The sequence below is a fragment of the Sminthopsis crassicaudata genome, chromosome 5 (assembly GCF_048593235.1).
Source record: "Sminthopsis crassicaudata isolate SCR6 chromosome 5, ASM4859323v1, whole genome shotgun sequence".
In the NCBI taxonomy this organism is placed as follows: Eukaryota; Metazoa; Chordata; class Mammalia; order Dasyuromorphia; family Dasyuridae; genus Sminthopsis; species Sminthopsis crassicaudata.
The window spans coordinates 63,320,048-63,346,769 of NC_133621.1; the positions used below are offsets into that span (position 1 = coordinate 63,320,048).

Here is a 26,722-nt window from a genome sequence, read left to right on the forward strand (position 1 = left end):
AAGGTATTTTGCCCAATTATGTGCCAAGAAATCTGACAATTTTGGAATAGATAAATAATTACAACAGCATAAATTGCCCAGATTAACAGAACAAGAAGTAAAATACTAAGACCAATCTTAGAAAAAAAGAAATTGAACCATCAATGAACTCTCTAAGAAAAAAAATCTCCAGGATCAGATTCTACTAGAAAATTCTACTAAGCAAATTCTATCAGACAAGTAAAAGATCAATCCCAATACTATGTAAACTCTTGAGAAAAATAGGCAAAGGAAACCTACCAAATTCCTTTTTTATCACATAACTTTGCGGTTGATATTTAAGCCAGGAAAAGTGAAAACAAAAAGAAAACTATAGACCCTAAAGAGTATTGATACATATATTTTTAAATAAAACAATTGCAAAGAAATGACAAGAAGGTATAACAAGGATTACACACTATGACCAGATGAGATTTATACCAGGAGTGCAGGACTGATTCAATAAAGAAAACTTTCAGCATAAGTGACTATATTAATAACAAAGCCAATAAATTATATAATTGTTTCAATAGATGCAGAAAAAAAAATCAACAAAATACATCACCCAATCCTATTAAAAACACCGCAGAACATTGGCCTAAATGGACTTTACCTTAAAATTATAAGTAATACTTATATAGAGCCATCAGCAAGCATTATCTATAATGGGGAATAAGCTAGAAGCCTTCCCAATAAAATCCAGCTTGAAGCAAAAATGCCTATTATTCAATATTATACTAGAATTGCTAACTTTACAAATAAGAGAAGAAAAAGTAATTGAAGGAATTAGAATAGGCAAGGAGGAAACAAAACTATCACTTTATAGATGACATGTTGGTATACTTAGAGAATTCTAGAGAAAAATAAACTAGTTGAAATAACTTTAGCAAAGTTGCAGGATATAAAATAAATGTATTAAATTCTCAGCATTTCCATTTATTTCCAACAACTTCATCAGCAAGAAATAGAAGAGAAATTCCATTAAAAATAATATATATAATACTTGGGGGAACTATATGAACATAATTTCAAAATACTTTTAATACAAAAAAAGAGTCAAATTTAACTAGAAAATATTAACTGCTTGTGGATAAGCCAACATAATAAAGATGAGAATTCTATCTAAATTAATTTATTTAATCAGTGCCATACTAATCGACCTACCAAAAATTATAGAGCTAGAAAAAAATAACCAATTTTATCTGGAAGATCAAAAAGTTCAAGGTCAAGAATATTAAGGGAATCTGGGGCAGCTAGGTGGCTCAATGGATAGAGTACCACCCTTGAAGTCAGGAGCACCTGAGTTCAAATATGACCTCATCCTCTTAACACTTCCTAGCTGTGTGACCCTGGGCAAGTCACTTAACCCCATTTGCTTCAGAAAAAAAAAAAAAAAAAAAAAAGAATATTAAGGGAATCAATAAAGAAAAATATGAAGAAAAGTGATCTAGCCATGCCAGACCTCAAAGTATATCATAAAGTGGTAATTATCAAAACAATTTAGTACTAGCTAAGAAACCCATGTGGTAAATATGTCAAACAGATTAGGTACACAAAACATTCTAGTAAATAAATATAGTGGTCTAGTGGTTGATAAACCCAAAGATCCAAGCTTTTGGGACAAAAGCTCATTATTTGACAAAAATTTCTGGTAAAGCTGGAAAAGAGTATGGCAAAATGTTTGTGGTAGTCCTTTTTGTAGTGGCTAAAAATTGTAAAATGAATGGATGCCCATCAATTGGAGAATGGTTGGGTAAATTATGGTATATGAATGTTATGGAATATTATTGTTCTGTAAGAAATGACCAGCAGGATGAATACAGAGAAGCTTGGAGAGACTTACATGAACTGATGCTGAGTGAAATGAGCAGAACTAGGAGATCATTATACACTTCAACAATAGTACTATATGAGTGAAACAAGGTTGCCCACTATCACCATTACTATTCAATATAGTACTAGAAACTCTAGCCTTGGCAATAAGAGCCGAGAAAGAGATCCAAGGAATTAGAGTAGGAAATGAAGAAATCAAATTGTCACTTTTCGCAGATGACATGATGGTATACTTAGAGAACCCCAAAGACTCTGCTAAAAAGCTATTAGAAATAATTCAGAATTTTAGCAAAGTCGCAGGATACAAAATAAATCCACATAAATCCTCAGGATTTTTATACATTACCAACACAATCCAACAGCAAGAGATACAAAGAGAAATTCCATTCAAAATAACAGTCGATAGTATCAAATATTTGGGAATATATCTACCAAAGGAGAGTCAGGAATTATATGAGCAAAATTACAAAACACTTGCCACAAAAATAAAGTCAGATTTAAATAATTGGAAAGACATTCAGTGTTCTTGGATAGGCCGAGCGAATATAATAAAGATGACAATACTCCCCAAACTAATCTATTTATTTAGTGCTATACCAATCAGACTCCCAAGAAACTATTTTAATGACCTAGAAAAAATAACAACAAAATTCATATGGAAGAATAAAAGGTCGAGAATTGCAAGGGAACTAATGAAAAAAAAGTCAGAGGAAGGTGGTCTAAGTGTACCTGATTTAAAGCTATATTATAAAGCAACAATCACCAAAACCATTTGGTATTGGCTAAGAAATAGACTAGTTGATCAGTGGCATAGGTTAGGTTTACAGGGCAAGATAGTGAATAAAAATAGCAATCTAATCTTTGACAAACCCAAAGATCCCAAATTTTGGGATAAGAATTCATTATTTGACAAAAACTGCTGGGAAAACTGGAAATTAGTATGGCAGAAACTAGGCATGGACCCACATTTAACACCACATACTAAGATTAGATCAAAATAGGTCCAAGATTTAGGCATAAAGAACGAAATCATAAATAAATTGGAGGAACATGGGATGGTTTACCTCTCAGACTTGTGGAGGAGGAAGGAGTTTGTGTCCAAGGGAGAACTAGAGACCATTATTGATCACAAAATAGAACATTTTGATTACACCAAATTAAAAAGTTTCTGCACAAACAAAACTAATGCAAACAAGATTAGAAGGGAAGTAACAAATTGGGAAAAAATTTTTACAGTTAAAGATTCTGATAAAGGCCTCATCTCCAAAATATACAGAGAATTGACTTTAATTTATAAGAAATCAAGCCATTCTCCAATTGATAAATGGTCAAAGGATATGAACAGACAATTTTCAGATGATGAAATTAAAACTATTTCCACTCATATGAAAGAGTGTTCCAAATCACTATTGATCAGAGAAATGCAAATTAAGACAACTCTGAGGTATCATTACACACCTGTCAGATTGGCTAAGATGACAGGAACAAATAACGATGAATGTTGGAGGGGCTGTGGGAAAACTGGGACACTGATGCATTGTTGGTGGAGTTGTGAAAGAATCCAACCATTCTGGAGAGCAATCTGGAATTATGCCCAAAAAGTTATCAAAATGTGCATACCCTTTGACCCAGCCATACTACTACTGGGCTTATACCCCAAGGAAATACTAGAGAAGGGAAAGGGTCCTGTATGTGCCAAAATGTTTGTGGCAGCCCTTTTCATAGTGGCTAGAAGCTGGAAGATGAATGGATGCCCATCAATTGGAGAATGGTTGGGTAAACTATGGTATATGAATGTTATGGAATATTATTGTTCTATAAGAAATGACCAACAGGAGAAATACAGAGAGGCTTAGAGAGACTTACATCAACTGATGCTGAGTGAAACGAGCAGAACCAGAAGATCATTATACACTTCAACAATGATACTGTACGAGTATGTATGCTGATGGAAGTGGATTTCTTCAACATAGAGAAGAGCTAATCCAATTCCAATTGATTAATGATGGACAGAACCAGCTACATCCAGAAAAGGAACACTGGGAAATGAATGTAAACTGTTATTTTTACCTTCTGAATCCAATTCTTCCTGTGCAACAAAAAATTCGGTTCTACACACATATATTGTATCTAAATTATACTGTAATATATTTAACATATATAAGACTGCTTGCCATCTGGGGGAGGGGGTTGGGGGAGAAAGGGAAAAAATCTGAATAGAAGTAAGTGCAAGGGATAATGTTGTAAAAAATTACCCATGCATATGTACTGTCAAAAAATGTTATAATTATAAAATAAAATAAAAAATTAAAAAAAAAAAAACAATAGTACTATATAAGGGTGTATTCTGATGGACGTGGATATCTTCAACATAGAGAAGAGCTAATGCAATTCCAATTGATCAATGATGAATAGAATCAGCTACACCCAGAGAAGGAACACTGGGAAATGAGTGTAAACTGTTAGCATCTTTTGTTTTTCTCCCCAGGTTATTTATACCTTCCAAATCCAATTCTTCCTTTGCAACAACAACAACAACAACAACAACAACAACAACAAAATTCGGTTCTGCACATATATATTGTACCTAGGATATACTATAATATATTTAATATGTATGGGAATGCCTGCCATCTAGGGGAGGGGGTGGAGGGAAGGAGGGGAAAAATTCGGAAAAGAAAGGAGTACACGGGATAAAGTTGTAAAAAATAACCTATGCATATGTACTGTCAAAAAATGTTATAATATAATTTTTCCCCCCTGAGGCTGGGGTTAAATGACTTCCCCAGGGTCACACAGCTAGGAAGTGTTAAGTGTCTGAGACCAAATTTGAACTCGGATCCTCTTGAATTCAAGGCTGGTGCTCTATCCACTGCGCCTCCTAGCTGCCCCTATAATTATAAAATTAATTAAAAAAAAAAAATATATATATATATATATAAAAGAAAAGAAAACAGTATGGCAGATTCTAGGTATGGACCAACATCTCATACCGTAGAGGCTGGATAAGGTCAAAATAAATACATGATTTGTACATAAAGGGTGATACCAAAAGCAAATTAAGAGACCACAAAATAGTTTATTCATTAGATCTATGGGTTAGGAAAAGATTTCAAAGTTCTATGTAATATTGTTGTGGATTGCCTTAGTGATATCTGTTCCATATATACACCTCACTACCATTGTACTCTTTAAATTTGTGCTCACTCTTCCCATGGACTGAGTGCATATATATATATATAGCTCATCACCTTTGTACTCTTTTTTTTTTTTTTTTTTTTAAATCATTGTATTCTTTAAATTTTGATCACTTTTCCCATGTACTGGGTGTGCATGTATGGGAGAATATGCCATAGGCTTATGATGAGAAGTATTTATTTTGTAACCTCTTTTTATTATGCCATGCTGTCTAAAGAGCTTTGCTTTAAAAAAAAAAAAATAGATTTTAATTGATATCTTTTGTTTTACATTATATACAATTCCCACTGTAGCCTTTCTTTTCCCAGCCACCAACAAAAAAGGGAGAACATTAAAAAGTTCCACAGAATTAACCAAAATATCAAAAAAACTCACATCATATACACTTCCACATTTTTGGACTCCAATTTTGGCAAAGGAATTGCGGGAAATATCTTTTCATATTTCTTGGTTATTATAATTATAAATTGTCTTGATTTTTTTTGTTACCATTATTATTCCCACTTACATTGTTGTAGTCATTTTGTATGTTGTTTTTCTGATTCTTTTGACTTTACATGATATCAGTTTATGTCTTATTTGTGCTGAATCATGTGTAAATCATGCTTATTGTTTCTTAAAGGGTAGTACACTATTGCATTAAAATCCCACAATCTGAATAGCCATTCCCCCATATCTGAGTATCCACTATATTTATACTCACTTATAATAAATATTGGTGTATGTGGGGGGATTATCTTTGAACTCCTTGACTTATAGCTTCACAGTATAATATCTAAGATCAAAGCTAGAGAATTTAGTCAATCTCTTAGCATAATTTACAAAATGGTTGGATCTGTCAAGATATAGAAGATACTCTTATTTTTCCAGAACTAAAACCTAGCAAGCAGGTTTTGCCCCAAGTTTAGCGTAACAACAATCTTTTGTGCTCATTCTCTGGATGATCTCACCCTCTGGAAAAAAAATATTGTTTTAGCCAGAACCAGATGCTCTCTGAGCATTCTCATATTAATTAATAACTACTTAGATTTATTGCAACTTCCATATTTTCCAGGGGTTGAGGGTTAGAAGCAACAAGTGTGCTACAGCACAAAGTTATCAATTAAATCTCTGGGAACTCTGCACAATCCTCTTCCTTGTAACTATTAAATGAACTAAACTAGGCCTTGCACTCCTATTCCTACCATACTAACTCTAGTTCATGAATCATATAAATGATCATAAGACTCAACAACCCACAAGAGACTTAAGACAATCACCTTAGGGAGTGTCAAGGACCACGCCTAATTGTGAAGGGCAGGTCCTTCTCCAAAAGCAAATCAGCCTTTATTGAGGCAGAATGAAATAAATTGGGTGCTAAGGGAGATGGGGTTGGGAAAGAAGAGGAGGAAAAGGAGGAGGAGGAGGAGGAGGAAGAGGAGGAGGAGGAGGACTGCATCTCAGTCTCCTTGTATCATTATCCTCTCACATGAAGGGATCTATTCTGCTGCACAGATTTAGATCCCCAGCAGCCACTAGCAGGTTGTTCCTGTAACAAGGGAGGGACTGTTCCCATAGGACCCAAGAATGCCAGTATTGTCCCCAAAATGCCCTTCAATGGGCTCCCATAGAAACTGTTTACTTAAAGACCTAAGAATGTGTTGTGGTCTTGCTTTTGTGGTTTTCATCCTTTAAAGTCCTACCCCTGCCATAAACCGCAAGTTCTTCTTCCCAAGAGGTCATTGGTTTGTAAACCTGTTTTCCTTACTTTGAAATGAAATTTCTGTTTGATCTCTGACGCTCCTGTCTCTTACTTGCTTCATTTAGCTCCAGCCACCTACAGGTTAAGAGACTGGTTTGGTCCATTTGGCAGATCCAACAATAATATATTGATGTACCTGTCTTTTCACAAGTCCTCCAACAATGATCCTTCCCATCTTTTTTGTCCTATGTATCGGTTTGGTGGTTGTCAAGTGAAACTTCAGGGTTATTTGTTTTACAGTAAATGCCTTTGCTGAGAATTTAAAATCAAGCACACCAGTTGAGAATTTGTGAGTCATGGATTGAGTCGTGCAGGGGAACTACAAGTAATCCAACTGGTTGAAATTTAGGATTAGGGCTATTGTATGAAGAAGGTTGGAACCATAACATAGATGTCAGATTTAGTGAAGATTCTAGAGGTCCTCTGATCTAATATGTACATGAGCAAGATTCTCCTTTGTAAAGTATCCAACAAGCGAGGGATGTACTATTAGGATTCTTACAAAATGCTAAGTCAGTTATCTAATTTAGCATGGTACTTGACAGTGCTCAAATGTACTTTGTACTTATTAGATAGAGTTCTACAAGGTTCACACCTTTAAGAGAGCTGGGAGCCTCAATCAGGATTCAGCCCGGGAGATTCAAAAGCCAGAGAAGGCAGGCCTCTCAGAACCAAGGAGAGAGATAGGCCTCCAGAAAAACTAGCTGAGCCCCAAGTGAAAGAGACAATAAAGGATTTGGACTTTAATACCTGGCTACATTTGGAGTGATTACTGAACTGAAACTAAGGCTGCCTCTAGAGACCCCAAGAAAACCCCAACAAGAGAAGATTACATTTTAGAGAAGATTATTAAATTTTGGAAGACTCTCAAACCCTGGGAAAAGCATACCTTTCCCAGACAAACTCTTCCCAAATTAAGCAGTTTCATTCAATTGGAGATCTTGGTCAATCATACTCCATTGACATAAACTAAGATCTTTTGTGGGGGCAGGAAACTATCTCCCTTTAGGAGTTCCCAGATCCTGGGAAAAGTCTTCCAACTTCCAGTTAAGTGAATTTATTCAGGAGATCTCTGTCTGATGGTCTTCTATTGATTAGCCCAGACAGCTCCCAACTGCAGGCCAACATTTACCCATATAACCAGGGATCTATTAACCCACCTTTGCCAAATTCCTAATGAGTTTTGCCTGCTAAGAAAGCCTCCCTCTTAGTGAACAATAAAATTCCTTTTTTTTTTTTTTTTTTTTTTTTTTTTTGCCACACAGATTTTGGGTTTGCAAATTTTCATTGGACCTGCACCAACTAGAGGGGATTCCCCACCCCAATTCCCACAACTACCACTGACCTCATCATTTGTATCTCATCAGTATCACCTTCACTTTTCAGTATATGCCTCCTCTCCTCCCTCTCCCTCCCCCCTCCTTAGAAAGCCATTCCATATAATCCATATAATCAGGAATAAAAAATAATGAGGAGGGGAAAAGGCCATTAGTAAAATCAACCAACTTATTCATAAAATCTGATAGTTATATTGTGTTTCACTTTCATGGTCCTCATCCTCAGGAAAGAAGAGAGATGTTATCATTATGAATATTGTTTTGCTCTTTGTTTACTTCACTTTGTATCAGTTCATATGTGTTTCTATGCCTCCCAGTATTTTCCTAGCCATTATTTTTAATGGATGGTAATATTATTTCTTTATTAAATCTTTTTTATTTTAAAAAATATACATGGATAATTCTTCAACATTAACCCTTGCAAAACTTTGTGTTCCAATTTTCCCCCCTTCTTCCATCTCCTCCCCTAGATGGCAAGTAGTCCAATATATGTTAAATATGGTAGAAATGTGTTAAATCCAAAATATGCATACATATTTATACAATTATCTTGCTGCACAAGAAAAATAAAATCAAACCAGAAAAAAGAAAGAAAATAAAATGCAAGCAAATAAGAATAAAAAGAGTGAAAATGCTATGTTGTAAATGATACTCAGTTCTCACAGTCCTCTTTCTCTAGGTGTAGATAACTCTCTTCATCACAAGATCATTGAACTGTTCTGAATCATCTCATTGTTGAAGATCAGAATTGATCATCATATAATCTTGTTTCCAGGTAAATGGGATCTCTTGCTTCTGTTCATTTAGCATCAGTTCATATGAGTCTCTCCAGGCCTCTCTGAAATCATCCTGTTGGTCATTTCTTACAGAACAATAATATTCCATAATATTCATATACCATAACTTATTCAGAGATTCTCCAACTGATCGGCATCCACTCAGTTTCTAGTTTCTTGCCATTACAAAAAAGCTGCCGCAAACCTTTTTGCACATGTGGGTTCCTTTCCTTCCTTTAAAATTTCTTTGGAATACAAGCCAGTAGAAACACTGCTGGATCAAAGGGAATTCCCAGTTTGATAACTCTTTGGGCATAGTTCCAAATTGCTCTCTGGAATAGTTGAATCATTTCACAACTCCAATAACAATGCATTAGTGAATCAGTTTTTCCACATCTCCTCCATTTATCATTATCTTTTCCTATCTTCTTAGCCAATCTGAGAGATGTGTAATGGTACCTCAGAGTGGTCTTAATTTGCATTTCTCTGATCAATAGTGATTTAGAGCACTTTTTTATATGACTAGAAGTGGTTTCAATTTCTTCATCTGAAAATTATCTGTTCATATCCTTTGACCATTTATCAATTGGAGAATGGCTTGAATTCTTGTAAATTTGGGTCAATTTTCTATATATTTTAGAAATGTGGCCTTTATCAGAACCTTGAATATAAAAATGAATATTTCCCAGTTTATTGCTTCCCTTCTAATCTTGTCTGTATTAGTTTCATTTGTAGAAAAGCTTTTTAATTTAATGTAATCAAAATTATCTATTTTGTGATCAATAATGATCTCTAGTTCTTCTTTGGTCACAAATTTCTGAGGATGGTAATGCTATATTGCATTCATGATTCACAGTTTGTTTAGTTATTACTCAGTTGTTGGAAAACTTGTTTAAAATTTTTTGCTAGAGTATAAAATTGCTGCTATTTTTGGCCTTTGAGCACTTTGAAGTATAGGCCTAGCAGTGGAAACTTCTGGTGCAAAGGGTATGGATGTTAGGACAGTTCTAAGTTGCCTTCCAAAATAATTAGACGAATTCACTGTTCCACTAATAGTGTTTTGATATGCTTGTTTTTTTCATAGATCCGGTCAACACTATTTTGATATTTTGTCATCTTTATCAGTTTTGTATAACTGTAATTGTTAGGAAAGTTTCATTATATCAACTTAAATCTATTTTATTATCTTCAACCTATTACTATTATTTCTGGTTTCTGGACCAAGCAAAGCTAATCTTATCTTTCTTCTATGTGGCAATGTTTCAAATACTTGAAGATAGCTATCATGCCTTCCTGAATCTTCTCTTTTCCAACTAATCATTCCCAGTTTGACCAATACTCATATAGCATAATCTGAAGGTCCTTTACTGCACTAATCAACATCTTCCTGATAATCTCCAATTTGCCAATGTCGTTCCAAAAAACATGGTCCCTAGAACTGAATCCATTATTCCAAAAGTAGTATACAGAAGAATAGACTGAGATTGTCACCTTCCTAGATGGCAATATGATGCTTTTCTTTTTAGCTTAAAATGCATTATATTTTTAGGGATATCACATTAGGGACTCACATTGAACTAAATAGTGTTTTCCCACTTTTTTTTTTTTTTTCCCCCAAAATTGCTGTCCATGGTGCTTGTTAAATTGATTAAAAAAAAAAACCCCAAAAAAACCTAAGTCTAAATTTATCTTTATTACATTGGATACTGCATCTCAACATTCTCACAGGTCAAGAACTTTCTTTCTTTTTTTTTTTTTTTCTTTCTTTCTCCTCTGTTTTTTTTTTTTTATTATATATATATATATATATATATATATATATTATAATATTATCCCTTGTATTCATTTTTCCAAATTACCCCCCCTCCCTCTATTCCCTCCCCCCGACGACAGGCAATACCATACATTTTACATGTGTTACAATATAGTCTAGGTACAATACATGTGTGTGAATATCATTTTCTTGTTGCACAATAAACATTAGAATCCGAAGGTACATGCAACCTGGGCAGACAGATATTAGTGCTAACAATTTACATTCACTTCCCAGTGTTTCTTCTCTGGGTGTAGCTACCTCTGTCCATCATTGATCAACTGGAAGTGAGTTGGCTCTTCTTTATGTTGAAGATTTCCACTTCCATCAGAATACATCCTCATACAGTATTGTTGTTGAAGTATACAGTGATCTTCTGGTTCTGCTCATTTCACTCAGCATCAGTTGATTTAAGTCTCTCCAGGCCTCTCTATATTCCTCCTGCTGGTCATTTCTTACAGAGCAATAATATTCCCTAACCTTCATATACCACAATTTACCCAACCATTCTCCAACTGATGGACATCCATTCATCTTCCAGTTTCTAGCTACAACAAAAAGAGCTGCCACAAACATTTTGGCACATATATGTCTCTTTCCGCTCTTTAGTATTTCTTTGGGATATAATCCCAGTAGTAGCGCTGCTGGGTCAAAGGGTATGTACAGTTTGATAACTTTTTGGGCATAATTCCAGATTGCTCTCCAGAATGGCTGGATTCTTTCACAACTCCACCAGCAATGTATTAGTGTCCCAATTTCCCCACATCCCCTCCAACATTTGTCATTATTTGTTCCTGTCATCTTAGCCAATCTGACAGGTGTGTAGTGGTATCTCAGAGTGGTCTTAATTTGCATTTCTCTGATCAGTAGTGATTTGGAACACTCTTTCATATGAGTGGATATAGTTTCAATTTCATCATCTGACAATTGTCTGTTCATATCCTTTGACCATTTATCAATTGGAGAATGGTTCGGTTTCTTATAAATTATGGTCAGTTCTCTATATATTTTGGAAATGAGACCTTTGTCAGAACCTTTGTTTTTAAAAATATTTTCCCAATTTGTTACTTCCCTTCTAATCTTGTTTGCATTAGTATTATTTGTACAGAAACTTTTTAGTTTGATGTAATCAAAATCTTCTATTTTGTGATCAATAATGATCTCTAGTTCTCCTCTGGTCATAAATTCCTTCCTCCTCCACAGGTCTGAGAGGTAGATTATCCTCTGTTCCTCTAATCTATTTATTATCTCCCTCTTTATGCCTAAATCATGGACCCATTTTGATCTTATCTTGGTATATGGTGTTAAGTGTGGATCCATATCTAATTTCTGCCATACTAATTTCCAGTTTTCCCAACAGTTTTTTCCGAATAATGAATTTTTATCCCTAATGTTGGAATCTTTGGGTTTGTCAAAGATTAGATTGCTATAGATGTACCCTTTTTTGTCCTTTGTATCTAATCTGTTCCACTGATCTACCGGTCTATTTCTTAGCCAATACCAAATGGTTTTGGTGACTGCTGCTATATAATATAGCTTTAGATCAGGTACACTTAGACCACCTTCCTCTGAGTTTTTTTTCATTAGTTCCCTTGCAATTCTGGTCAAGAACTTTCTTGATCCTGATGATCACTGAATGCTATCACTTTGAGCATGCAATTTATATCTTCAGCTGAGGGACTAATAAAAATGTTAAATAACACAGATCTAAGCCTAGATTTGGGGGGGGGGCAACTTCACTGGAGACCTCCTTCCAAGTTGACACTCAAAGAATAATAATTACTCTTTTGGTAGGATCATCCAACCAGTCCTGAATCCAATCAGTTATACCTTGATATAGCTCATATGCTTCCAATTATTGTCTCATAAAAATAGCATTTGGTCTTTCTAGGGCAAATTTCATTACCAAAACTGTTTCTGAAGCCTTTGCAGGTTGGCAGAACCTGCACAGAACTTATGCTTTTCTGGCATTGCCTTTGAGAAACCAAGGTCAACTCTATCCCTGGGGGTCAAAAGTTGGACATTAGTGAAGAGTTTTGTTAGACTTTTAATAAGAATTTGTTAAATTGAACTGAGGATGGGAAATAAAAAGGGACAGGGAAAAGAAAGTAAATAGAATTGCAGATTCTATTCAGGGTGGGGCATTCAGTTTATCTTCTGCTACTTTCTACCTACATGGCCTTTGCTGTCACCTCATTTCTCAGTTTCCTCAACTTCTAATTGAGGGGGCTGGCCGAGATAGCTTCTGTCTTTTCCAGCTCTAAATCTGTACCATTTGTGATTTCACTGGCATTGACCACTCAGGTGACAATACTACCTTTACTACCTTCTCTTTAATTTGTCTTTCTAGAGTTGCCTAGAACACTGAGGAGTTGATTGCCTTGCCCCTGAGTTACAGAACCAGTCAGCACTGGGGCTTGGCTCCTCATATTAAGGCTAGAACACTTAAAACCACATGGCCGCTCTCCCTAAAAGATGGCTGGCAGCGCGTAGGATCCAGAATAACTGATTTGGAGGGGCTCGAGTTTCCTTTTTTTTTAACTGCCATGCACACGTTTAGACCATTCTGCTGGCTTCTGTGTGTGCCTGTGAACCTTTTAATGAGTGACGAGAGTCGAAGGAAAGAGGAAAAAAGGATGTGGAATAGATGGTGAGGAAGGGCGGAGAAAAAAAGGGGAAGGAGGAAGAAAACAGATGGAGAAGGAAAAATAAGGGAAGGGGGAAGGAGGAGAGGAAGCATAGAAATACAAGTTGGGTGGCAGAAAGAGTGCAGAGTTAGGAAGTCTGGAGTTCTGGGTGAACCTGGACAGCCTCAGTTCTTCATCTGTAAAATGGGTTGGAGGAGAAAATGCAAATATTTGTAAAGCAGTAATAGCTAGAGAGTAAGGGGGAAGAAATGATGAAAAGGAAACGGGCAAGGAGAGGAAGAGGAAAAGTGTTAGAGGACTAGGAGAGGAAGAATAAAAAAAGAGGAAAAGGGAAGGAAAGAGGAGGAAGAGAAATAAAGGAAGACATCAGGAGCTGAAAAAGGAGAAGAGGGAAAACGGGGAGGGAAAAGAAGGAAGGAGGAAGAATGAGGGAGAAAGGAAATGGGGAGAATGGAGGAGAAAGGGAGGAAGAGGACGAGAGAAGCAGAAGACAACGAAAGAAGAAGTGGAAGAGGGAAGAAGAGGAGGAGGTACGGAGGAAGGCAGAGGCGAACGTGGCAACACTCACGTCCACCGCGTTTCGCGTGGCCGTCCTCTGCCCCGGAAGCGATCTCCCGCCGGGTCCCGACTTCCGGGGCAGCGCTGTTGTTGCGGAGGCCGCTGGGCGAGGAGGCCATTTTCCATCTCTGGGAGGAAGGAGGGACTGAACGGGCTAGTGAGCGGACTAACGTGACGGGGAGAGAAGGAGGGAAGCGCCCCCCCGGCCGCGGAGAGAGGGGCAGAGGCGGCGGGTGAGGTAGCTGCGAGTCCCGGAGAGATGTTCTCCCTGTCGAGCACGGTGCAGCCCCAGGTGAGGCCGCCGGGCCCTGTACCCCTCCTCAGATCGGCTTTCCGCACCCTGCTCACGTCGCGGCCGGGCTGCAGGAAGCGGCGTGGGGGCGGGCGGGGAGCGGTTCGAAACGCGGGTAGGTTCCAGTGTTCTTGGCCCTGAGGGTCCGTATTCCCGGAGGAGGGAACCCCACTTTCAGCATCGTCCCCGGTTCCCCCCCTCCCCTATCGCACTTGGGGACGCGCTGAGAGCCCCTGGCCGCGAAACGCTTTAACGTCGCCCCCGGGCGGAGCGGGGGCGGTGCAAGCCTTATTGTTCCCTTTTTACCGGGGAGGAAATCCGAGACGGTCGTGGTCTGAAGCCCCGTGGTTGGGAGAACCGGGCTTTCTAACCCAGGTATTGGAATAATTAATAGGAAGTTTGCCCCAAACTGCACGGGGTTCCTTTACCTTCCGGATCTGAGATTGGTCCAACTCAATATCTAGTACCTTTAAGACAGGAGTTCTTATATGGTCCGGGAACTTGTTTTGGAAATTATTTTTATCGCTACTTATTTTAATATATTTTGTTTCTTTTACATTTTATTCGTTCTTTATTTTATGTTGAAAACTTTTTGAGAAGGGGTTACATAGGTTTTACCAGACTGTCAAAGGGATGCACAGCATAGAAAAATTAAGAATCTCTTTTAAGATAGTAAGATAGTAACGCTTCCTTAAAAGTCTTGATGGTATTCAAAAATACCTTTTTTTCCTTTTTCCTTTTAAATTTTGATATCTAATTTTTGACATTTTTAAGCACAGCCCTTTTTTGGGGGGGAAGGGTTAGGGCAGGTTAGCTCCATAATTTTGAGTGTTGATTTACTGCAGAGCTTAGAAAACTACATTGACCTTTTAGTTTTGTATTGATTCAAGGACTAGGAAGAAACATCCACATTTCTGTTAAGGAAAGCAACTTCTGGTTAAAAAGGGAATGAAGCATTTTGTCAGCTAATTGTTAGTAGGGGGCGGGTTGTAAATTATTAGCTGTTTTGATTTGGGGCTTTTTGAGGTTATAAGGAAAATAAATCTTTTTATACATCACTATAATAGGACGTTCTTGATAAAATAATATTTTTTTCAAATACCAGAATGACTTTTGTCATAAATTACATCACACATGTTATGAGAGGAGTTATTTCTTAATGTGATGACATGATTGCATTTAATAAAGCATTTTTTTCTTTTGTTATTTGTCAAGTATGACTTACAGTTGAGTATAGCATGGTTTATTGAACAGGACATTGAAAACGATTACTCTTAATCAGTTCTTTGTAATGTGGTATAGAATAACTGTAAAAGAGTTGTCCAAAACTATTGGTGTTCTATTGATTTTTGATTTTTCTCTATGTAAGGGTTTCCTAATTTGGGTGTTGATTGCAACTTTTCGTTTATTTATTTATTTTTAATTATTACAACTTTTTATTGACAGAACATATGCATGGGTAATTTTTTACAACATTGTCCCTTGCACTCACTTCTGTTCAGACTTCCCTTCCCTCCCTCAACCCCCTCCCCTAAATGGTAGGCAGTCTTATATAGGTTAAATATGTTATAATATATCCTAGATACAATATATGTGTGCAGAACTGTACAGTTCTCTTGTGCAACTTTTTTCTTATTTGCAATTGGAGAGAGTTGGAGTACTGAAAATTTAAGTGACTTATTTGTGGTCACACTTGGTCAAGATTTGAACCCAGGTTTCCTTGACTTCAAGTTTGTCTAGATCAAGGCATCATAATCTTTTTTTCATTCTTGACTCCTTTAAATCTCAAGAAAATAACTATGCAAATCAAACATTTACTGATAATAATTATTTTGCAACTCCCACATTGTTATGAGATCCCATTTTCCCTATGAGGTCACAGCCCACAGTTTAATAATTTGGGGTATAAATAGCCATTATGCTGCAATTCCTCTTGTGGTTGTGTATGTGTGTATAGAAAGGTGAAGGTTCTGTATCATTTGGTAACTTTTCTATAATATAGTAGTGCCAGGTTGATTTTTGTAGTATATACAATACATTCTAAATGGGTTTTGGGAAATTTTGTGCTAACAAAGGAATTATAAGATTTAAAAGCTGGACAGAGCCTTAGAAGTAATTTCTTTGAACTTTTATCAGATGAGGAAACAGATTGGGAAGTAAATTTTATTAACTTTCAGAATTTCCAGGGCCACACAAATGTTTAGTGGTATGCTTCAGCATAGAGTTCAGATGTCCTGACTTGACCTCTCCCATCGAAAATACTAATTTGTTTTCCTTATAGTAATAAATACTATCTGAACAGATTTATATATGTGACCTTGATGTAATTATGACACAGAAATGCAATGAAACTTAGGACAGTTGTGTCTTCATATATATGTATGTACATATATGTCTACATACATACATATAAATGTTTATATATGTATATATTATGCCTCTTGAATTCTAATTGTATTTAGTTTAATTAAGTCAACATTTAAGAGCCTTTTGCATGCCTGGCACTGTGCTGTGATCTAGGCATAGAAAAAAAAGTGAAATGACCTTGCCCTTAGGAAGCTTACATTCTACATATTTTTCTAATATGAAGTTTTCACATAGTTTATAAAATGAGGGAAGGAAAAAATTGTTCTTGTCTTTTAATTGTCAAAAAAATCTAACTTCATCTTTTGAAATGTGCTACAATCCTTTGGGTTTATAGAGGCAGGTTTGATTATATAAGTGAATTTTAAAAATCTGTTCCTTATTAAAATCTAAAATTATTTCTCTTTAATACTTTTCTTCTAATAAAAATATACACTATAAATCTTTAATTTGATTCAGGTTACTGTTCCTTTGAGTCATCTCATTAATGCCTTCCATTCACCAAAAAGCTCATCTGTTTCTCGAAGTGCATCAATTTCTCAAAGTCAGCATCGAGAAGCAGCCACGGAACATGAGGCGCCAAGCACTGAGGTACTTTCAATTTTACATGTAAAGTGTGCCAATGAAATGGGCTTTCTATTAATACCTGATTGAAAAATCTTTAAATAAATTTTATTTTGAATTTGCCTTCCAGGTTTTCAGCCTACAACATAATATGTGTTAAAAATTGAAATAATATTATTCTAGCTTTATATTGAACATAGACTTTTGTAACTCTTTTAGTAATTGTTAAAAGTTTTTTACTTTTATATGACTGCAAGAAATTTGATTTTGCTATCAGGGCAATATGAATCATTGACTAGAAATTATAGTTTTTTCCATTTATATACTTTATTAGATCCCATTATCAATGGGATGCACAAAGAAACCATATCTTCATTCTTATTCAGAGAAATAAAAAGAGCTGATATTGGATAAAAGAAAAAATTTGTTTTTAAGCAAAAAGTGCAAGGCAAAAAAATAATACTGAAATTTATGGTATAGTTCTTAGACATTTAAAAAAAGGAAAACAATAAATTGGTCAGTTTTTATGATTGTTGAATATTAATTATGTGATCCAAACTTGTAATTTCACATCTGAAAATTCTCTGTGAGGAAATTCTTACCAACACATATCAGTCAGTCAATAAGTATTTTTAAAGCCCATATTGTATTCTAGGTACTGTACTAAGTAGTGAGGATTCAAAAAGAGCAAAAATAGTTCCTGATTTCAAGGAGCTTACATTCTGATGTTACTTAAACAGGATATACAATATGCATACAAAGTAGATCCTAGCTAACTTTTTTTTTCCATTTTGTACTCTTAGAGTTTTCCCTATGTTATTAAGAAGTTTTAACTGCTTGTTCAACATCATGTAGTCAGTATATTAGGAATGGGAATTAAGTTGGGTTATTTTGATTCTGAGGTTGGCCCTCTCTCTATCTTTGTGCTACTATTTTATTAAAATAATGCATGATGTTTGAGTAGTAAAGCAACTTAGCAATATCAGTGATGAGAAACAAAGTTTTGTTTTTTTTGATACTTTGTAATTTAGTCCTTTGTAGTTTTTAAACAGTTTAACCTAATTGGTAAATTCTGACATTCAGGCCTGCTGTAACCAGCATTTTTGTAGGATGGAGTATAAATAAATAATAAATTGCCACTATGATATTTCCAAAGCTTTTCTTCTTTTGTTAAGAATAATTTATGTAGAATTGAGTGGGAGTGTTTTGTTGTCTTTAACATGTGCCTTATTAAATTGACTATAAAATATTATAGTTTTAAGGTGTTATTCCTTTTTACTTAATGATATCATTTGTTTATATTTCATATAATGGTTTCAAAAGCATTGTTATATACATTATTTCATTTGATCTTATGATACTATAAATTAGCTGGAGCAGGTGGGTTTAAGTACCGTTTTGCCCAAAAAGAAACTGAGAGGTTAACTTTAAGTGTCTTGTCTGAGTTTATACAAGTAGTAAATAATATAACCACCTGACTTCTAATTTATTGCTCTTTCTACTATTATACCTTTTTTCTGTTGAATTCATCATAAGAAATTGATTGTTTAGGTTAACACAGGGTAATTATATGGAATGTAATTATTATTTTGTCATTTGTATCTCTCAGATAATAACCAAAAACTTGTCATTTAGCTAATGAGATCAAAGAAACATCTTTATAAACCTGTAAACTAGTTCCCTTCAGTTTGCTTTTGTGTGTTGTCTCCCATTTTGAATATAAGTTCCTTGAGAACAAGGACTGTCTTTGCTTTTTAGCAGTTATTAGCAGGGTAACTGTCTTAATAAATGCTTTTTTTCATTTTATGGCACCTGGTCTGAGCAAGGCATTGTGCTTAGCACTTTACTAATACCAATAGAAGTTAAATGATTTGGTCTGGGTCACACCCACCTGTCTCTGCTGAGCAGTAATATCTTTACCTGATCCTCTCAAGATTTTAGAAATAAGTGACATGATCCACATATGTGACCTCAGTAAAAATCAAAATCACACACACACACACACACACACACACACACACACACACACACACACAAATTCCCTTTAGACAAGAGAAGGAAATTAAATCTTGCCACAAATTGACTTTATATTCAGTTTGAGGATGTTGGAAAATTTGCCTTATTTTTTTGGGTTAAAAAAAAAAAATCTTTCTTTTTTTTGTTTCTTCACAGCCTGTACTTAACCTAAAGGACCTGGGATTATCTGAATTGAAAGTCAGACAGCTTGATGAACTAGTTGATAGTCTTCTTCCCGGTTTTTGTACAAGCAACAGAGTTTCTTCTCGATGGCATACATCTTACATTTCTGCACAGTCCTTCTTTGAAAATAAACATGGTATGTGAAATTATCAATTCATTTTATTTTTCTAACAAAAACGAAAGACAGCTTAATAATGGATATGTATTGCTTATTGCCCTGAAAAGAATAATAGTTGCTGGGACTTTTTTCCCCCAGCAGCTTTATAGTTACCAAAAACAAGTAAAATCAGATAAGAAATTTGCATTGATTCTGTTTGTCTGAGAAGCAGAGAAGAGGAAAAAGGGGTGGTTTTTTTCCTTTGTTTTTAGTGAAAAGAAGTTAGAGAAGTTCAACCCTACAAGGGTAAGAATAGGTAGAAGGAATTTTAAGAAAGATTTTGAGAATTGAGGTAGCATACTTTCTATTCAATTGGATACTTGTGAAATAACAGTTAAGAGATTTATAAAGTTCTTTAATGTTTTCAGAGTGTTTTATGCACATTTCATATGTGGAGATAGGACAGGAGAAAAAAAACAAGCCATTTAGTTTTTGATTTAACCTGAGAATTCTCTTATCACTTCCTTTCCTTTTGTTATCAAATTTTCAGCAGTTTTTCAAAATGTATATCATGTCAATAGTTCCTTTCCAAGTTCAGTCAAATTATGGGAAAATAGAAGGATATCCCCTACCTAACTTTGCTTTCTTTTTTGGGGGGGTCTCTTACCTCTATAAAACTTTTTTAAAAAATTTATTAATTTTATAATTATGATTTTTTTTTTGACAGTACATATGCATGGCTAACTTTTTTTTTTTTTTTTTTACAACATTATCCCTTGTATTCACTTTTCCAAATTTTCCCCTCCCTCTCTCTACTCCCTCCTTTAGATGACAGGCAATCCCATATATAATAAATGTGTTACAATATATCCTAGATACAATATATGTGTATAAAACCAAATTTCTTGTTGCATGGTAAGAATTGGCTTCCGAAGGTATAAATAACCTGGGTAGAAAGACAAAAGTACAAACATTTTACACTCCTTTCCTAGTGTTCCTTCTCTGGGTGTAGCTGTTTCTGTCCATTATAGATCAAATGGTACTGAATTGGATTTTCTCTATGTTGAAGATACTCTATAAAACTTTTTTTTTTTTTTTTTCCTGAGGCTGGGGTTAAGAGTGACTTGCCCAGGGTCACACAGATGGGAAGTGTTAAGTGTCTGAGACCACATTTGAACTCGGGTCCTCCTGAATTCAGGGCTGGTGCTTTATCCACTGCGCCACCTAGCTGCCCCCGATACTCTATAAAACTTTTAACCTGTGATCCAGGGAGGCTGTGGTACAGTCTGCTTTCATGGTTGTCCATTATATATTTTCTTGAGTTTAGGAGAACATTTTTACTTAAGAAGTAAAAATTTATTTAACAATAAAGATAGATCCAGTAATGGTTAGCTTCCATTTATAAAGAAAGCCCCCTCCAAAATCTCACTATACCAACCAAGGAAGTAATGACTAAGGAGATAGAACCGCTATAATGTTTTCTCTGAATTACTTAGAAATAATGGGCGAACACGTGCTTGTTCATTTTTCTTTTTCTTTTCTTTCTTTTTTGTAGCTATTAGAATTGCTCCCAGAAAGGCAAATCTTTTTTTGTCCTCTTGAAATAAATTTACTAGTCTACTGAAAATATTTTTGACATCTTTATTTGAGGTACTAGCTTAATTGGAAGTCATGAATCAATTAAAATATTCTTTTGAATTGTTGATAGAACAGCAGTGAAAGATGTTAAGATATTGGGTTGTTTTTAGAAATTTTAAAAATTATGTTAAAGAAGAAAAATAGCTATTTATAAATGAATGTAGCCAATTTAAATTTTAATAGTTTAAATTTTTTTTCTCAATAGGCTTTTTATTGGGTATGCGTCAATGATTTTTTATTTGAAATGTTTCATTTGACAGAAAATGTTTTCTTTTTACAATTTTATTCCTAGGTTTCCTAGACATATTTAGTACCTTACGTTCTTCTTGCTTGTACAGACAACATCCTAAAACTGTTCAAAGTATTTGTGCAGATCTTCAGCGATGGCCAGGTATGCAGCAAAAATCTTTTTATAAGTATATTAATTTTAAGTAGTGTTCTGATTTTCTCTCTTTCATAATAGCTAGCATTTATATAATGCTTTAAGTTTGTACAACATTTTACAAATATTTTGTCTCCAGAATAATCCTGGGAAGTAGGTGTCATTATTAGATCATTTTACTAATTAAGTACATACTGGTTAAATATCTTGACACTAGTATGTGTCTAAGGTAGGATTTGAACTCAATCCTGACTCCAAATCCTGTGTTGTATTTACTGTGACATTTACCTGCTTAGCACATTAAGGATTTTAAAAACAATTATCTGAGCAATTCATAAGGATTTAAAAATATATATCATTTTTAATATTTGTGTTTTCTAATCTGTATAACAGACTGCATTTTAATAATATAAGGCAAGTGCCAAAATGAATGAAGCTCTTCATTGTATTGATCCTATTTTAACTTTTCATTTATCTTGTGATTTAAAAAAAAAAAAATTCATTTTATGTAAAATGTTTACTGCTTTTCAGAGTAGATATTCCATAATTTGGACAGAGATTGTCTTTATATCCCTAGCTCTTATTTTATTTCCTGACATGCAATAATCACTTCATACATCATTAAACTCTATGTGAAATTGATATGGAGAATTATTTGGTGTTATCACATGATTCCTTAATTTAAAAAAATTTTTTTGATAGGACTTTTATACCACCTTTTGTTTTCCAGCATTAAATGGAGGGAAGGCTTTTCGCTTCTTTTTAACCAAGATTATTTCTATTAATCAGATTTCAATGGCCTTTTAGTATTGTGTGTTTATATGTGTGTGTGTGTGTGTGTGTATATATATATATATATATATGTATATATATATATATATATATATATAAATTATTTGAACAAATGATTTCTTATTCCAGCCTTTCTATTTGTCATTGTTTTCCAGGTTAAATATCATGATGCCTTATTTCCCATTCTTGTATATTGATGAAAAAAAAAAACTAAAAAAAAGTTGAATTGATTTCTTACTTAGAACAAATTAATGTCTCCCTGTGTAATTGTTGGTGCTCATAAATTCTCCTATTTTCATATTATTGATTATTTGTCTCTTTGCCCATGGCATCAATCAGAACCTTTTTTTCCTTATTGGCAACAATCCTGCTTGTAATGTTTATGGAAAATGACCTAGACACCTTTTTCACTGAGATTTTGGTCATCTGGCATGAACTTTCCTAGCCTCCCTCTTTCATGTAAAATATTATTTTTGGTACTGACATCTTTTGTTTCTTGCATAATCCAGTTTTTCTTCATATTTTCTCTTGTCCTTACTAGAGAATCATCTCATCTGACAAATAATATTTTTAAAAGAAGGCACAAAAGGGGCAGTTAGGTGGCACAGGGATAGAGCATCAGCCTAGAAGTCAGGAGGACCTGAATTCAAATTTGACCTCAGACACTTAATACTTCCTAGCTGTGTGACTTTGGGCAAGTCATTTAACCTCAGTTTCCTCAGCAAAAAAAACAAAAACAGAAGGCACAAAAAAGAAAAAGGAAAAAGAGGAAAAAAAAACCTCAGTAAAAACAATATTTATTTTTAAAAATGTGAAAATATAACATTGTACTACATCTTTGGTCTTCTCCCATCTCTGAGACTAAACTTAATCTGTAATTTTACAACACTAACTTCTGATTGTTTTTATGATGTTATTTTTACTTTTTTACATTATTTTCATTGTGCTTATTGTCATCTTGGCCCTCCTCTATTTATTAAACCTTATCAACATCCATCTCTCTAATGAAAGAAAAACGAGATCACTCCAAATAAGAATAATCCTTCTACTTTGGCTTTTGATCTTACTCTTTGTCACTTTCTTTAGATCTTTGTTCTGATACTCTTATTTTCTCATGTGTCTTCATTCTTCTTAACTGATTCCTTTCTGTTTTTCGACAAACATGCTTAAATTTTTTGAATCCTTAAGAAAAAAAAAAAAGTCTTGATTTTTCCTAGTTTATCTGGTTGTCAAAGCTTTTCTTTTTTTCTTTATTGCCTAACTTAAGTGTCTGAGACCAGATTTGAGCTACAGTCCTCCTGAATTCAAAGCTGGTGCTCTATCCACTGCGCCACCTAGCTGCCCCGAACTTTTTTTGTTTAAAAAAAAAATAAATAAAAATGATTATTTTTTAAAAGGAAAATTAAAACAGCTTGGTAGAAAAGTGAGGATGAGAGCCCAACTACAAATGACTCTCAGCTACTGTTTTCTCAAAAGATTATAAGGAGGGGGCAGCTAGGTGGCGCAGTGGATAGAGCACCAGCCTTGAATTCAGTAAGACCTGAGTTCAAATTTGGTCTCAGACACTTAACACTTCCTAGCTGTGTGACCCTGGGCCCAGCCTCAGGAAAAAAAAATAAATTAAAAACAACAACAACAAAAGTTCAAAATCATTAGGCAATTGCAATTTTCTTTCCTTCATCTTTTTTTTTTTTTTTTTTTTTTGGCAGCTTTTTTTGTCTCTTTGCCTTTTTAAAAAAAATAGATAATAAATTTGTCATGTTATTTTCAAAACTGTTTCAGTAGCCCTCTTTTTTTTGGGTGGGGGGGGAATCACTATTACTCCTTCCATTAAAAACTAAAGAAAACTGACCAACACAGTTGCCATGTATAAAAATTTCTATATCTTAAATTTGTCACTCTGTCATGAGATTGGTAACATGCTGTTTTAGTGTCCTCTGGAGACAGAGGAGAGACTAGGAGCAGTGACATCAGCTAGAAAGCTTTTGCATTATTCCAGGCAAGAAGAGATGAGGGCCTGAATTAGGACGGTAGTGGTGTGAGTGGAGAGAAAGGTATATAAATGAGAGGTGTGAAAGTACAAATAACAAGACATAGCAACAGATTGGATATGTAAGTTGAGTGTGAGAGAGGAGTTAAATATGGTAGTGAGGCTCACTCTAAAGATGGTAATACTTTTAAGAGTGTGGTTCAAAGAGGAGTGACTTGGAGGAAAGATAATGAGTTCTTTTTAGATGTGTTACGAGTTTGGAATGCCTGTGGGACATCCAGTTGGAAATGTCCAAAAGCAGTTGATGATGCTGGTTTAGCTATCTACAGAGAATATTTTGTGTATTCTACAATATAGTATAGACTAGAAGTAGTTATGGAGACAACTAGTAGGTGATTCAGTAGATAGAATGTTAGACCTGGAGTCAGGAATCCCTGAGTTAAAATTCAGCTTCAAATACTTGGGTAAGTCACTCACCGCTGGTTTGCCTTAATCCACTAGGGAAGGAAATGACAAACCACTCTGAGTATCTTTACAATATTGATATGGTATGGTCCACAGGGTCACGGAGATACCACTGAACGTCCAAACAACAGGACTAGTTATATAGTGTGTTTCAGAAGTCTGAATGCAGTTTTAAGCTTATTTACTGCCTCAGTTTTAAGCTTCTAATGCTTAAAACTTCATTAAGACTTTGGGGTTATCTTGTATAATTGAGAATCTTCTACCTAGAAATGATCTTTGAACCCATGAAAACTGATGAGATAATCAAATGAGATAATATAAAGGGGTGATTAGTTTTAATACCTAGATATCAGTGGGGGCAAATCATATAATAGTTCTTAAAATGTGGTTAACATTTAGTATATTATTTCTCCTAGCTTCTAAATGACAACTTGTCTCCATTTTTATCTTATATAGAAATACTCAAATAATAGTCATATCTTTGTTTTGTTTTTCTGTTCACATATTGTGTTGCATAATTTATGAACTTTTTTTTTTTCATAATTACCAACATTATCTAAGTTTAATTTTTGTAAGTATTTCACCAAGAAGTAGCCTGGCAAACTAAATTATCTTTACAATAGGAATTAATTACTAGAGATTCATGTGAGAGAGTTAATTAAATGTCAAGGCACCTTAACTTTTTTTGGGTAGATAAAGTTGATAAAAAAGTACAAAATGCTGGTATTGGATTGTAGTAAAATGGTTTAAAATAATTGTACATATGGATTTTTAAAATTTTGTGCATTATATTTTAGTAAAATAAGAAGAAAGGTAATAAGTATTGTTTGTTTAGTTTTTGTACAGTCTCGCGGTTTTAAGACTTTGAAATCAAGGACTCGACGTTTGCAGTCCACCTCAGAACGATTCACAGAAACACAACATGTGGCCCCATCATTTGTAAAGGTACTTAATTTGTTTTATATAACACTGTAGAAAGCATTTTTTTCAAATTACAAAAACAAGCACATTTGGTGTCTTTTATTTGTTGCTTGGTCTTTTATTTTGTGTTTCTTTTTTTCAATACACAAATTTAGGATAATTGTAGTTATAACTTTTTTTTAGCTAATCTTCGTAGCTGAATTTAAAATTTATTTTTTGTCAGAAATGTTTTCTAGCTTTTTGTCTTTGTGCCAAAATAACCACTTTATGTAAGCATGCTAAAGTTTTAAGTAAACTCTTCCTTGCTTATTTATGTCAAGATTTTTTTAGATCTTAGATTTATGGCAATATTTAAGTGAAAACCATAATGGTAATATTGGAGCTTAATTGCAGTTATAGGAGTGAGTGGTGAGAATATTATCACTAGTAGTAGAAGAAGCAGATATACTGTACTTAAAATAAACATAGACATCTAGGTAATTCTTTCCAAATTAGGAGTCTTATAATTAGTGATTCTGCTACTTTCAGTATTAATTATTTGATATTTCCATAATAGATCTAGTTCTTAAGAGAAATGCCAAGAGCACCGAGATATCTTGTGACTTGTTTATTGGGGTCACACAGATAATATGTGTAAGAAGTGGCACTTGAACTGTGACTTTCTGGCTTTGAGACTGGTTCTCTGTCCACTGGGCCATAATGCCAGTTTAGGATGAAGATAAATTAAATTAAAACTGAAGTAATTAGATCTGAAAAATCCCTTTGAATTAATTCTGCAGCCATGTATTGTGATTGTAAATATTGTCACCTCTATACTTGACAAATACTAATAGACTTATATCTTTAGGGGTTTCTTTTGCGGGACCGAGGATCAGATGTTGAAAGTTTAGACAAACTCATGAAAACCAAAAACATACCTGAAGCACATCAGGATGCATTTAAAACTGGTTTTGCAGAGGGTTTTCTGAAAGCACAAGCATTAACTCAAAAAACAAATGGTAAGTTGATTTCCTTGGCTTTTAGTGCTTCTGAATCCAGTGCTGAATCCAGCCGCTAATCCTTTGTCCTTCTGTTCTGTTTTCTCTATTTCTTTACC

General features: G+C 34.6%; 1 protein-coding gene across 1 annotated transcript in view; it reads left to right on the forward strand.

The window, feature by feature from the left end:
• The first annotated feature begins 13,987 nt into the window (after positions 1 to 13,987).
• Positions 13,988 to 26,722, forward strand: part of YME1L1 (YME1 like 1 ATPase) — a 40,838-nt gene continuing 28,103 nt past the window's right edge. The window contains exons 1-6 of the mRNA XM_074266994.1: positions 13,988 to 14,214; positions 17,038 to 17,169; positions 19,315 to 19,477; positions 21,369 to 21,467; positions 25,541 to 25,650; positions 26,474 to 26,624. Of these exons, the coding sequence (XP_074123095.1) occupies positions 14,182 to 14,214; positions 17,038 to 17,169; positions 19,315 to 19,477; positions 21,369 to 21,467; positions 25,541 to 25,650; positions 26,474 to 26,624 (688 nt within the window). The 5' untranslated portion in view covers positions 13,988 to 14,181. The remainder of the gene's footprint in view (positions 14,215 to 17,037; positions 17,170 to 19,314; positions 19,478 to 21,368; positions 21,468 to 25,540; positions 25,651 to 26,473; positions 26,625 to 26,722) is intronic.